Source organism: Entelurus aequoreus, linkage group LG27 (genome assembly GCF_033978785.1).
Source record: "Entelurus aequoreus isolate RoL-2023_Sb linkage group LG27, RoL_Eaeq_v1.1, whole genome shotgun sequence".
Taxonomy (NCBI): Eukaryota; Metazoa; Chordata; class Actinopteri; order Syngnathiformes; family Syngnathidae; genus Entelurus; species Entelurus aequoreus.
Window position 1 is genome coordinate 11,322,300 of NC_084757.1, and position 14,538 is coordinate 11,336,837.

Consider the following 14,538-nt stretch of genomic DNA (forward strand, 5'->3'; position numbering starts at 1 on the left):
TATATACAAATAAATAAATAATTTGTATAAAAAAAATACATACAAATAAAATGTATAAATATAAAAATGTGACATACACATAAATCAAGAATTTGTATGAATAAACGTGTATTTGTAAATATATTTTTGAGGTTTGAATATAAATATGATTGATTTTTGTATTTGTATTTGTATTGAATTTGCATATGTGGACCGCTTTTTTGCTTTTGTGTCGATGAGACATTCCTCCCACGAACCAGATGCACAAATAAATGTGGATTTACACACTTTTTTGCTTTTGTGTCGATGAGACATTCCTACCACGAACCAGATGCACAAATAAATGTGGAGTTACACACTTTTTTGCCTTTGTGTCGATGAGACATTCCTACCACGAACCAGATGCACAAATAAATGTGGAGTTACACACTTTTTTGCTTTTGTGTCGATGAGACATTCCTCCCACGAACCAGATGCACAAATAAATGTGGATTTACACACTTTTTTGCTTTTGTGTCGATGAGACATTCCTACCACGAACCAGATGCACAAATAAATGTGGAGTTACACACTTTTTTGCCTTTGTGTCGATGAGACATTCCTACCACGAACCAGATGCACAAATAAATGTGGAGTTACACACTTTTTTGCTTTTGTGTCGATGAGACATTCCTACCACGAACCAGATGCACAAATAAATGTGGACATACACACTTTTTTGCTTTTGTGTCGATGAGACATTCCTCCCACGAACCAGATGAACAAATAAATATGGAGTTACACACTTTTTTGATTTTGTGTCGACGAGACATTCCTACCACGAACCAGATGCACAAATAAATGTGGAGTTACACACTTTTTTGCTTTTGTGTCGATGAGACATTCCTACCACGAACCAGATGCACAAATAAATGTGGACATACTCACTTTTTTGCTTTTGTGTCGATGAGACATTCCTACCACGAACCAGATGCACAAATAAATGTGGAGTTACACACTTTTTTGATTTTGTGTCGACGAGACATTCCTACCACGAACCAGATGCACAAATAAATGTGGAGTTACACACTTTTTTGCTTTTGTGTCGATGAGACATTCCTACCACGAACCAGATGCACAAATAAATGTGGACATACACACTTTTTTGCTTTTGTGTCGATGAGACATTCCTCCCACGAACCAGATGCACAAATAAATATGGAGTTACACACTTTTTTGATTTTGTGTCGACGAGACATTCCTACCACGAACCAGATGCACAAATAAATGTGGAGTTACACACTTTTTTGCTTTTGTGTCGATGAGACATTCCTACCACGAACCAGATGCACAAATAAATGTGGACATACTCACTTTTTTGCTTTTGTGTCGATGAGACATTCCTACCACGAACCAGATGCACAAATAAATGTGGAGTTACACACTTTTTTGATTTTGTGTCGACGAGACATTCCTACCACGAACCAGATGCACAAATAAATGTGGAGTTACACACTTTTTTGATTTTGTGTCGATGAGACATTCCTACCACAAACCAGATGCACAAATAAATGTGGAGTTACACACTTTTTTGCCTTTGTGTCGATGAGACATTCCTACCACGAACCAGATGCACAAATAAATGTGGAGTTACACACTTTTTTGATTTTGTGTCGACGAGACATTCCTACCACGAACCAGATGCACAAATAAATGTGGAGTTACACACTTTTTTGCTTTTGTGTCGATGAGACATTCCTACCACAAACCAGATGCACAAATAAATGTGGAGTTACACACTTTTTTGATTTTGTGTCGACGAGACATTCCTACCACGAACCAGATGCACAAATAAATGTGGAGTTACACACTTTTTTGCTTTTGTGTCGATGAGACATTCCTACCACGAACCAGATGCACAAATAAATGTGGAGTTACACACTTTTTTGCCTTTGTGTCGATGAGACATTCCTACCACGAACCAGATGCACAAATAATTGTGGAGTTAAACACTTTTTTGATTTTGTGTCGACGAGACATTCCTACCACGAACCAGATGCACAAATAAATGTGGAGTTACACACTTTTTTGCTTTTGTGTCGATGAGACGTTCCTACCACGAACCAGATGCACAAATAAATGTGGAGTTACACACTTTTTTGCTTTTGTGTCGACGAGACATTCCTACCACGAACCAGATGCACAAATAAATGTGGAGTTACACACTTTTTTGCTTTTGTGTCGATGAGACGTTCCTACCACGAACCAGATGCACAAATAAATGTGGAGTTACACACTTTTTTGCTTTTGTGTCGATGAGACATTCCTACCACGAACCAGATGCACAAATAAATGTGGAGTTACACACTTTTTTGATTTTGTGTCGATGAGACATTCCTACCACAAACCAGATGCACAAATAAATGTGGAGTTACACACTTTTTTGTCTTTGTGTCGATGAGACATTCCTACCACGAACCAGATGCACAAATAAATGTGGAGTTACACACTTTTTTGCTTTTGTGTCGATGAGACATTCCTACCACAAACCAGATGCACAAATAAATGTGGAGTTACACACTTTTTTGTCTTTGTGTCGATGAGACATTCCTACCACGAACCAGATGCACAAATAAATGTGGAGTTACACACTTTTTTGATTTTGTGTCGACGAGACATTCCTACCACAAACCAGATGCACAAATTCATGTGGAGTTACACACTTTTTTGCTTTTGTGTCGACGAGACATTCCTACCACGAACCAGATGCACAAATAAATGTGGAGTTACACACTTTTTTGCTTTTGTGACGACGAGACATTCCTACCACGAACCAGATGCACAAATAAATGTGGAGTTACACACTTTTTTGCTTTTGTGTCGATGAGACATTCCTACCACGAACCAGATGCACAAATAAATGTGGAGTTACACACTTTTTTGCTTTTGTGTCGATGAGACATTCCTACCACGAACCAGATGCACAAATAAATGTGGAGTTACACACTTTTTTGATTTTGTGTCGACGAGACATTCCTACCACAAACCAGATGCACAAATTCATGTGGAGTTACACACTTTTTTGCTTTTGTGTCGACGAGACATTCCTACCACGAACCAGATGCACAAATAAATGTGGAGTTACACACTTTTTTGCTTTTGTGTCGACGAGACATTCCTACCACGAACCAGATGCACAAATAAATGTGGAGTTACACACTTTTTTGCCTTTGTGTCGATGAGACCTTCCTACCACGAAACAGATGCACAAATAAATTTGGAGTTACACACTTTTTTGATTTTGTGTCGACGAGACATTCCTACCACAAACCAGATGCACAAATAAATGTGGAGTTACACACTTTTTTGCTTTTGTGTCGATGAGACATTCCTACCACGAACCAGATGCACAAATAAATGTGGAGTTACACACTTTTTTGCTTTTGTGTCGATGAGACATTCCTCCCACGAACCAGATGCACAAATAAATGTGGAGTTACACACTTTTTTGCTTTTGTGTCGATGAGACATTCCTACCACGAACCAGATGCACAAATAATTGTGGAGTTACACACTTTTTTGCTTTTGTGTCGATGAGACATTCCTACCACAAACCAGATGCACAAATAAATGTGGAGTTACACACTTTTTTGATTTTGTGTCGACGAGACATTCCTACCACGAACCAGATGCACAAATAATTGTGGAGTTACACACTTTTTTGCTTTTGTGTCGATGAGACATTCCTACCACAAACCAGATGCACAAATAAATGTGGAGTTACACACTTTTTTGCTTTTGTGTCGACGAGACATTCCTACCACGAACCAGATGCACAAATAAATGTGGAGTTACACACTTTTTTGCCTTTGTGTCGATGAGACATTCCTACCACGAACCAGATGCACAAATACATTTGGAGTTACACACTTTTTTGATTTTGTGTCGACGAGACATTCCTCCCACGAACCAGATGCACAAATAAATGTGGAGTTACACACTTTTTTGATTTTGTGTTGACGAGACATTCCTCCCACGAACCAGATGCACAAATAAATGTGGAGTTACACACTTTTTTGATTTTGTGTCGACGAGACATTCCTACCACGAACCAGATGCACAAATAATTGTGGAGTTACACACTTTTTTGCTTTTGTGTCGATGAGACATTCCTCCCACGAACCAGATGCACAAATAAATGTGGAGTTACACACTTTTTTGCCTTTGTGTCGATGAGACATTCCTACCACGAACCAGATGCACAAATACATTTGGAGTTACACACTTTTTTGATTTTGTGTTGACGAGACATTCCTCCCACGAACCAGATGCACAAATAAATGTGGAGTTACACACTTTTTTGATTTTGTGTCGACGAGACATTCCTACCACGAACCAGATGCACAAATAAATGTGGAGTTACACACTTTTTTGATTTTGTGTTGACGAGACATTCCTCCCACGAACCAGATGCACAAATAAATGTGGAGTTAGACACTTTTTTGATTTTGTGTCGACGAGACATTCCTACCACGAACCAGATGCACAAATAATTGTGGAGTTACACACTTTTTTGCTTTTGTGTCGATGAGACATTCCTACCACGAACCAGATGCACAAATAAATGTGGAGTTACACACTTTTTTGCCTTTGTGTCGATGAGACATTCCTACCACGAACCAGATGCACAAATACATTTGGAGTTACACACTTTTTTGATTTTGTGTTGACGAGACATTCCTCCCACGAACCAGATGCACAAATAAATGTGGAGTTACACACTTTTTTGATTTTGTGTCGACGAGACATTCCTACCACGAACCAGATGCACAAATAATTGTGGAGTTACACACTTTTTTGCTTTTGTGTCGATGAGACATTCCTACCACGAACCAGATGCACAAATAAATGTGGAGTTACACACTTTTTTGCCTTTGTGTCGATGAGACATTCCTACCACGAACCAGATGCACAAATACATTTGGAGTTACACACTTTTTTGATTTTGTGTCGACGAGACATTCCTCCCATGAACCAGATGCACAAATAAATGTGGAGTTACACACTTTTTTGATTTTGTGTTGACGAGACATTCCTACCACGAACCAGATGCACAAATAAATGTGGATTTACACACTTTTTTGCTTTTGTGTCGATGAGACATTCCTACCACGAACCAGATGCACAAATAAATGTGGAGTTACACACTTTTTTGCCTTTGTGTCGATGAGACATTCCTACCACGAACCAGATGCACAAATAAATGTGGAGTTACACACTTTTTTGCTTTTGTGTCGATGAGACATTCCTCCCACGAACCAGATGCACAAATAAATGTGGATTTACACACTTTTTTGCTTTTGTGTCGATGAGACATTCCTACCACGAACCAGATGCACAAATAAATGTGGAGTTACACACTTTTTTGCCTTTGTGTCGATGAGACATTCCTACCACGAACCAGATGCACAAATAAATGTGGAGTTACACACTTTTTTGCTTTTGTGTCGATGAGACATTCCTACCACGAACCAGATGCACAAATAAATGTGGACATACACACTTTTTTGCTTTTGTGTCGATGAGACATTCCTCCCACGAACCAGATGAACAAATAAATATGGAGTTACACACTTTTTTGATTTTGTGTCGACGAGACATTCCTACCACGAACCAGATGCACAAATAAATGTGGAGTTACACACTTTTTTGCTTTTGTGTCGATGAGACATTCCTACCACGAACCAGATGCACAAATAAATGTGGACATACTCACTTTTTTGCTTTTGTGTCGATGAGACATTCCTACCACGAACCAGATGCACAAATAAATGTGGAGTTACACACTTTTTTGATTTTGTGTCGACGAGACATTCCTACCACGAACCAGATGCACAAATAAATGTGGAGTTACACACTTTTTTGCTTTTGTGTCGATGAGACATTCCTACCACGAACCAGATGCACAAATAAATGTGGACATACACACTTTTTTGCTTTTGTGTCGATGAGACATTCCTCCCACGAACCAGATGCACAAATAAATATGGAGTTACACACTTTTTTGATTTTGTGTCGACGAGACATTCCTACCACGAACCAGATGCACAAATAAATGTGGAGTTACACACTTTTTTGCTTTTGTGTCGATGAGACATTCCTACCACGAACCAGATGCACAAATAAATGTGGACATACTCACTTTTTTGCTTTTGTGTCGATGAGACATTCCTACCACGAACCAGATGCACAAATAAATGTGGAGTTACACACTTTTTTGATTTTGTGTCGACGAGACATTCCTACCACGAACCAGATGCACAAATAAATGTGGAGTTACACACTTTTTTGATTTTGTGTCGATGAGACATTCCTACCACAAACCAGATGCACAAATAAATGTGGAGTTACACACTTTTTTGCCTTTGTGTCGATGAGACATTCCTACCACGAACCAGATGCACAAATAAATGTGGAGTTACACACTTTTTTGATTTTGTGTCGACGAGACATTCCTACCACGAACCAGATGCACAAATAAATGTGGAGTTACACACTTTTTTGCTTTTGTGTCGATGAGACATTCCTACCACAAACCAGATGCACAAATAAATGTGGAGTTACACACTTTTTTGATTTTGTGTCGACGAGACATTCCTACCACGAACCAGATGCACAAATAAATGTGGAGTTACACACTTTTTTGCTTTTGTGTCGATGAGACATTCCTACCACGAACCAGATGCACAAATAAATGTGGAGTTACACACTTTTTTGCCTTTGTGTCGATGAGACATTCCTACCACGAACCAGATGCACAAATAATTGTGGAGTTAAACACTTTTTTGATTTTGTGTCGACGAGACATTCCTACCACGAACCAGATGCACAAATAAATGTGGAGTTACACACTTTTTTGCTTTTGTGTCGATGAGACGTTCCTACCACGAACCAGATGCACAAATAAATGTGGAGTTACACACTTTTTTGCTTTTGTGTCGACGAGACATTCCTACCACGAACCAGATGCACAAATAAATGTGGAGTTACACACTTTTTTGCTTTTGTGTCGATGAGACGTTCCTACCACGAACCAGATGCACAAATAAATGTGGAGTTACACACTTTTTTGCTTTTGTGTCGATGAGACATTCCTACCACGAACCAGATGCACAAATAAATGTGGAGTTACACACTTTTTTGATTTTGTGTCGATGAGACATTCCTACCACAAACCAGATGCACAAATAAATGTGGAGTTACACACTTTTTTGTCTTTGTGTCGATGAGACATTCCTACCACGAACCAGATGCACAAATAAATGTGGAGTTACACACTTTTTTGCTTTTGTGTCGATGAGACATTCCTACCACAAACCAGATGCACAAATAAATGTGGAGTTACACACTTTTTTGTCTTTGTGTCGATGAGACATTCCTACCACGAACCAGATGCACAAATAAATGTGGAGTTACACACTTTTTTGATTTTGTGTCGACGAGACATTCCTACCACAAACCAGATGCACAAATTCATGTGGAGTTACACACTTTTTTGCTTTTGTGTCGACGAGACATTCCTACCACGAACCAGATGCACAAATAAATGTGGAGTTACACACTTTTTTGCTTTTGTGACGACGAGACATTCCTACCACGAACCAGATGCACAAATAAATGTGGAGTTACACACTTTTTTGCTTTTGTGTCGATGAGACATTCCTACCACGAACCAGATGCACAAATAAATGTGGAGTTACACACTTTTTTGCTTTTGTGTCGATGAGACATTCCTACCACGAACCAGATGCACAAATAAATGTGGAGTTACACACTTTTTTGATTTTGTGTCGACGAGACATTCCTACCACAAACCAGATGCACAAATTCATGTGGAGTTACACACTTTTTTGCTTTTGTGTCGACGAGACATTCCTACCACGAACCAGATGCACAAATAAATGTGGAGTTACACACTTTTTTGCTTTTGTGTCGACGAGACATTCCTACCACGAACCAGATGCACAAATAAATGTGGAGTTACACACTTTTTTGCCTTTGTGTCGATGAGACCTTCCTACCACGAAACAGATGCACAAATAAATTTGGAGTTACACACTTTTTTGATTTTGTGTCGACGAGACATTCCTACCACAAACCAGATGCACAAATAAATGTGGAGTTACACACTTTTTTGCTTTTGTGTCGATGAGACATTCCTACCACGAACCAGATGCACAAATAAATGTGGAGTTACACACTTTTTTGCTTTTGTGTCGATGAGACATTCCTCCCACGAACCAGATGCACAAATAAATGTGGAGTTACACACTTTTTTGCTTTTGTGTCGATGAGACATTCCTACCACGAACCAGATGCACAAATAATTGTGGAGTTACACACTTTTTTGCTTTTGTGTCGATGAGACATTCCTACCACAAACCAGATGCACAAATAAATGTGGAGTTACACACTTTTTTGATTTTGTGTCGACGAGACATTCCTACCACGAACCAGATGCACAAATAATTGTGGAGTTACACACTTTTTTGCTTTTGTGTCGATGAGACATTCCTACCACAAACCAGATGCACAAATAAATGTGGAGTTACACACTTTTTTGCTTTTGTGTCGACGAGACATTCCTACCACGAACCAGATGCACAAATAAATGTGGAGTTACACACTTTTTTGCCTTTGTGTCGATGAGACATTCCTACCACGAACCAGATGCACAAATACATTTGGAGTTACACACTTTTTTGATTTTGTGTCGACGAGACATTCCTCCCACGAACCAGATGCACAAATAAATGTGGAGTTACACACTTTTTTGATTTTGTGTTGACGAGACATTCCTCCCACGAACCAGATGCACAAATAAATGTGGAGTTACACACTTTTTTGATTTTGTGTCGACGAGACATTCCTACCACGAACCAGATGCACAAATAATTGTGGAGTTACACACTTTTTTGCTTTTGTGTCGATGAGACATTCCTCCCACGAACCAGATGCACAAATAAATGTGGAGTTACACACTTTTTTGCCTTTGTGTCGATGAGACATTCCTACCACGAACCAGATGCACAAATACATTTGGAGTTACACACTTTTTTGATTTTGTGTTGACGAGACATTCCTCCCACGAACCAGATGCACAAATAAATGTGGAGTTACACACTTTTTTGATTTTGTGTCGACGAGACATTCCTACCACGAACCAGATGCACAAATAAATGTGGAGTTACACACTTTTTTGATTTTGTGTTGACGAGACATTCCTCCCACGAACCAGATGCACAAATAAATGTGGAGTTAGACACTTTTTTGATTTTGTGTCGACGAGACATTCCTACCACGAACCAGATGCACAAATAATTGTGGAGTTACACACTTTTTTGCTTTTGTGTCGATGAGACATTCCTACCACGAACCAGATGCACAAATAAATGTGGAGTTACACACTTTTTTGCCTTTGTGTCGATGAGACATTCCTACCACGAACCAGATGCACAAATACATTTGGAGTTACACACTTTTTTGATTTTGTGTTGACGAGACATTCCTCCCACGAACCAGATGCACAAATAAATGTGGAGTTACACACTTTTTTGATTTTGTGTCGACGAGACATTCCTACCACGAACCAGATGCACAAATAATTGTGGAGTTACACACTTTTTTGCTTTTGTGTCGATGAGACATTCCTACCACGAACCAGATGCACAAATAAATGTGGAGTTACACACTTTTTTGCCTTTGTGTCGATGAGACATTCCTACCACGAACCAGATGCACAAATACATTTGGAGTTACACACTTTTTTGATTTTGTGTCGACGAGACATTCCTCCCATGAACCAGATGCACAAATAAATGTGGAGTTACACACTTTTTTGATTTTGTGTTGACGAGACATTCCTACCACGAACCAGATGCACAAATAAATGTGGAGTTACACACTTTTTTGCTTTTGTGTCGATGAGACATTCCTACCACGAACCAGATGCACAAATAAATGTGGAGTTACACACTTTTTTGCCTTTGTGTCGATGAGACATTCCTACCACGAACCAGATGCACAAATACATTTGGAGTTACACACTTTTTTGATTTTGTGTTGACGAGACATTCCTCCCACGAACCAGATGCACAAATAAATGTGGAGTTACACACTTTTTTGATTTTGTGTCGACGAGACATTCCTACCACGACCCAGATGCACAAATAAATGTGGACATACATACTTTTTTGCTTTTGTGTCGATGAGACATTCCTACCACGAACCGGATGCACAAATAAATGTGGAGTTACACACTTTTTTGATTTTGTGTCGATGAGACATTCCTACCACAAACCAGATGCACAAATAAATGTGGAGTTACACACTTTTTTGCCTTTGTGTCGATGAGACATTCCTACCACGAACCAGATGCACAAATAAATGTGGAGTTACACACTTTTTTGCCTTTGTGTCGATGAGACATTCCTACCACGAACCAGATGCACAAATAAATGTGGACATACACACTTTTTTGCTTTTGTGTCGATGAGACATTCCTACCACGAACCAGATGCACAAATAAATTTGGAGTTACACACTTTTTTGATTTTGTGTCGATGAGACATTCCTACTACGAACCAGATGCACAAATAAATGTGGAGTTACACACTTTTTTGCCTTTGTGTCGATGAGACATTCCTCCCACGAACCAGATGCACAAATACATTTGGAGTTACACACTTTTTTGATTTTGTGTCGACGAGACATTCCTACCACAAACCAGATGCACAAATAAATGTGGAGTTACACACTTTTTTGCCTTTGTGTCGATGAGACATTCCTACCACAAACCAGATGCACAAATAAATGTGGAGTTACACACTTTTTTGCCTTTGTGTCGATGAGACATTCCTACCACGAACCAGATGCACAAATAAATGTGGAGTTACACACTTTTTTGCCTTTGTGTCGATGAGACATTCCTACCACGAACCAGATGCACAAATACATTTGGAGTTACACACTTTTTTGATTTTGTGTCGACGAGACATTCCTACCACAAACCAGATGCACAAATAAATGTGGAGTTACACACTTTTTTGCTTTTGTGTCGATGAGACATTCCTACCACGAACCAGATGCACAAATAAATGTGGAGTTACACACTTTTTTGCTTTTGTGTCGACGAGACATTCCTACCACGAACCAGATGCACAAATAAATGTGACCGAGTTTGAATGTGGAGTTACACACTCCCCTGAACAACCAGCAGAGGGCACTGCAGCCAGAGCGGTCTGGGTCACAGACATGGTCGGACACTGGCAAACCAATCAGATGCACACTAGGGAGGGTCATATAGTGGATTAAATGGAGGGGTAAGTAATAACTAGTATTGATAACTGTTTCAGGTGTGTTGTAGTAGTGCCATGGTTGTATTTACTAGATAGTTTAGTCAGTCACTAAGCTTTTACAGGTGTTGATGTGACGACGACGTCTGGCAACGTTAGCCAGCTAGCAGCTAACGAAGTAGAGCTAAGGCCAAGGCTATTGAGGCCTACTTCACTAGTAGTAGTAGTACTGAAATGCTGTATCTGTACATTACTGGAGGATCTTTTTTTCCGCCTACTTCCACTTTTACTTCGTTAGATATTTTTGGATGTTGCCAGACGTCGTCGTCACATCAACACCTGTAAAAGCTGAGTGACTGACTAAACCATCTAGTAGATACAACCATGGCACTACTACAACACACCTGAAACAGTTATCAATACTAGTTATTACTTACCCCTCCATTTAATCCACTATATGACCCTCCCTAGTGTGCCTCTGATTGGCTTGCCAGTGTCTGACTGTCAGAATAATTGTATCTAAGTTATCACAAAACTTTGTGTTTCCATGAGTTCCCGGCGAGAAGACAAAAGCTGTCTTTGATCTACCAAGCAGAAGGCTTGTAAAACTCCACTGTGTAGGATGGGAAGCGACATGAAGGTGTTCTGTTTCTTTCATGTGTTGTAATCAACAGAAATATATTGTCTTGACCCGAGATCTACAAAGTGAAGAGGAAGCAGGGCCTGACTCCCCTACAGGGACCTTTTCTTTGAACGGTTTTAATCAAAGGCGATGGCTGTTTACGACCCCCGTCCCTTAGAAACAGCTGTTGCCATGTAATCAGGGAAAGTCCAAATAAAAGAGGAGGCGTACAATCTTTCGCCAGAGCGTAGTGGAGACTGTGTACAAGAGTACAGCCCAGACGTCTCTCCTCAATTGAGCCAAATTTAATTCTGTCTCTGTTTAGTTCCTTGCCTCTTGTCTCGTTTAATAGATGTCATCAGTGTTTGAACCTGACACTGACCATGTCTGTGACCCAGACCGCTCTGGCTGCAGTGCCCTCTGCTGGTTGTTCAGGGGAGTGTGTAACTCCACATTTATTTGTGCATCTGGTTTGTGGTAGGAATGTCTCATCGACACAAAAGCAAAAAAGCGATCCACATATGCTAATTCAATACAAATACAAATACAAAAATCAATCATATTTATATTCAAATCTCAAAAATATATTTACTAATACGCGTTTATTTATACATATTCTTGATTTATTTGTATGTCACATTTTTATATTTATACATTTTATTTGTATATATTTTAAATCTCAAAAATATATTTACAAATACACATTTATTTATACAAATTATTTATTTGTATTTGTATATTTATTAATATATGCACATGTATTAATATTAATATCCTATATATATATATATATATATATATATATATATATATATATATATATATATATATATATATATATATATATATATATATATATATATATATATATATATATATATATATATATATATATATATATATATATATATATTCTACTTCCATAGTCGTCCAGTAAATGAAAAGGTGCGTCCCAACACTTTGAGTAAAACATTTACCTAGCATGTGCGCCGCGGCCTTTTCCTCACTTTCTTTCCTCTCCTCTCGTTTCCCTGCGCCTTCTGCACCGACGCCTGAAAGCATCACATGGTTCACTCACTGCACAGTTCGGCCACGTTGTGGTTTCGTGTACGACAACGAAAATCTCACCGATTAGCTTCTCCGCTCTGCTCGGCTCCTGCAGGGTCTTGGCCTGGCGGCGAAACAAGACATCAAAGGTTACCGCCAAGTCTCAGTTTCCTTAGAATTAAAGGGACGCCATTGGCGCCGATCTACATTTCTGCCAGTGAGTGCTCGGTGTGTGTGTATTAGTGTTGTCCCAGACCGGTACCAAAAGTATTTCGGTACTTTTCTAAATAAAGGGGACCACAAAAAATGTCATTATTGGCTCTATTTTAACAAAAAATCTTAGGGTACTGCAAGTTTGTCCTTAAATAAAATAGTGAACATACAAGACAACTTGTAACTTAGTAGTAAGTAAACAAAGGCTCCAAATTAAGCTGCTGACATATAATAATAATAATAATAATAATAGATTTTATTTGTAAAAAGCACTTTACGTTGAGCAAACAACCTCAAAGTGCCTCAGTGTTAAAAAAAAGAAAAAGAAAATAGTAATAATAATAATAAAAGGTAATAAAAATAAATAAAATATAAAACTAGAAACAGCCCAATAGCTAGAACCAGCATGCATATCTATAAAAATCTATAAAAAGGCTTTTTTAAAAAGATGGGTTTTTAAGCCTTTTTTAAAATCATCCACAGTCTGAGGTGCCCTCAGGTGGTCAGGGAGAGCGTTCCACAGAGCGGAGCAGAAAGCCCGATCTCCCATAGTTCGTAGCTTTGTCCTTGGAAGTTGGAGGAGGTTAGCCTGTTTGCAGTAACATATTGTGTCATTTATCTACCTATTATTTTGTCAAAATTATTAAGGACAAGTGGTAGAAAATGCATTATTAATCTACTTGTTCATTTACTGTTAATATCTGCTTACTTTCTCTTTTAACATGTTCTACCTACACTTCTGTTAAAATGTAATAATCACTTATTCTTCTGTTGTTTGATACCTTACATTAGTTTTGGATGATACCACACATTTAGGCGTCGATCCGATACCAAGTAGTTACAGGATCATACCTTGGTCATATTCAAAGTCCTCATGTGTCCAGGGACATATTTACTGACTTTATAGAAGATTTTGTGATGTTTAAAAATTTCGATGTAATCATAGTAGTATTGACTAGATACGCTATTGTACTTGGTATTATTACAGTGGATGGCGTTTGTTTATATTGTAGCGTCCCGGAAGAGTTGGCGCTGCAGGGAATTCTGGCAATTTGTTCTGTAGTGTGCAAATATAGTGCAAATATTCTCCCACAATGTGTTTGTCGTTGTTGTTTAGTGTGGTTTCACTATACGGCACATGTTTATGACAGTGTTGACGTTCTTAATACGGCCACCTTTAGTGTGACATGTATGGCTGTTGACTAAGTATGACCTTCATTCGCTCGTGTGCAGTGTGTTCAAAGTCAAGGTGGTTGTGTCTTTAGTTCATTATCCGGTACAATGAATTGATTAACGTGAACCCCGACTTTAAACAAGTTGAAAAACCTATTCGGGTGTTACCAT

General features: G+C 38.8%; 1 protein-coding gene across 2 annotated transcripts in view; it reads right to left on the minus strand.

Annotated features, from left to right (window-relative positions):
* The window catches only part of faslg (Fas ligand (TNF superfamily, member 6)), a 40,831-nt gene that overhangs the window by 1,264 nt on the left and 25,029 nt on the right, over positions 1-14,538 (minus strand). The window contains exons 2-3 of one of the 2 annotated variants that reach the window (XM_062039444.1): positions 13,063-13,105; positions 12,912-12,986 (exon numbers count right to left, since the gene is read on the minus strand). In XM_062039444.1, the coding sequence (XP_061895428.1) occupies positions 12,912-12,986; positions 13,063-13,105 (118 nt within the window). Of the gene's footprint in view, positions 1-12,911; positions 12,987-13,062; positions 13,114-14,538 lie in introns of both variants that reach the window. The other variant, XM_062039445.1, reaches the window with a different exon arrangement.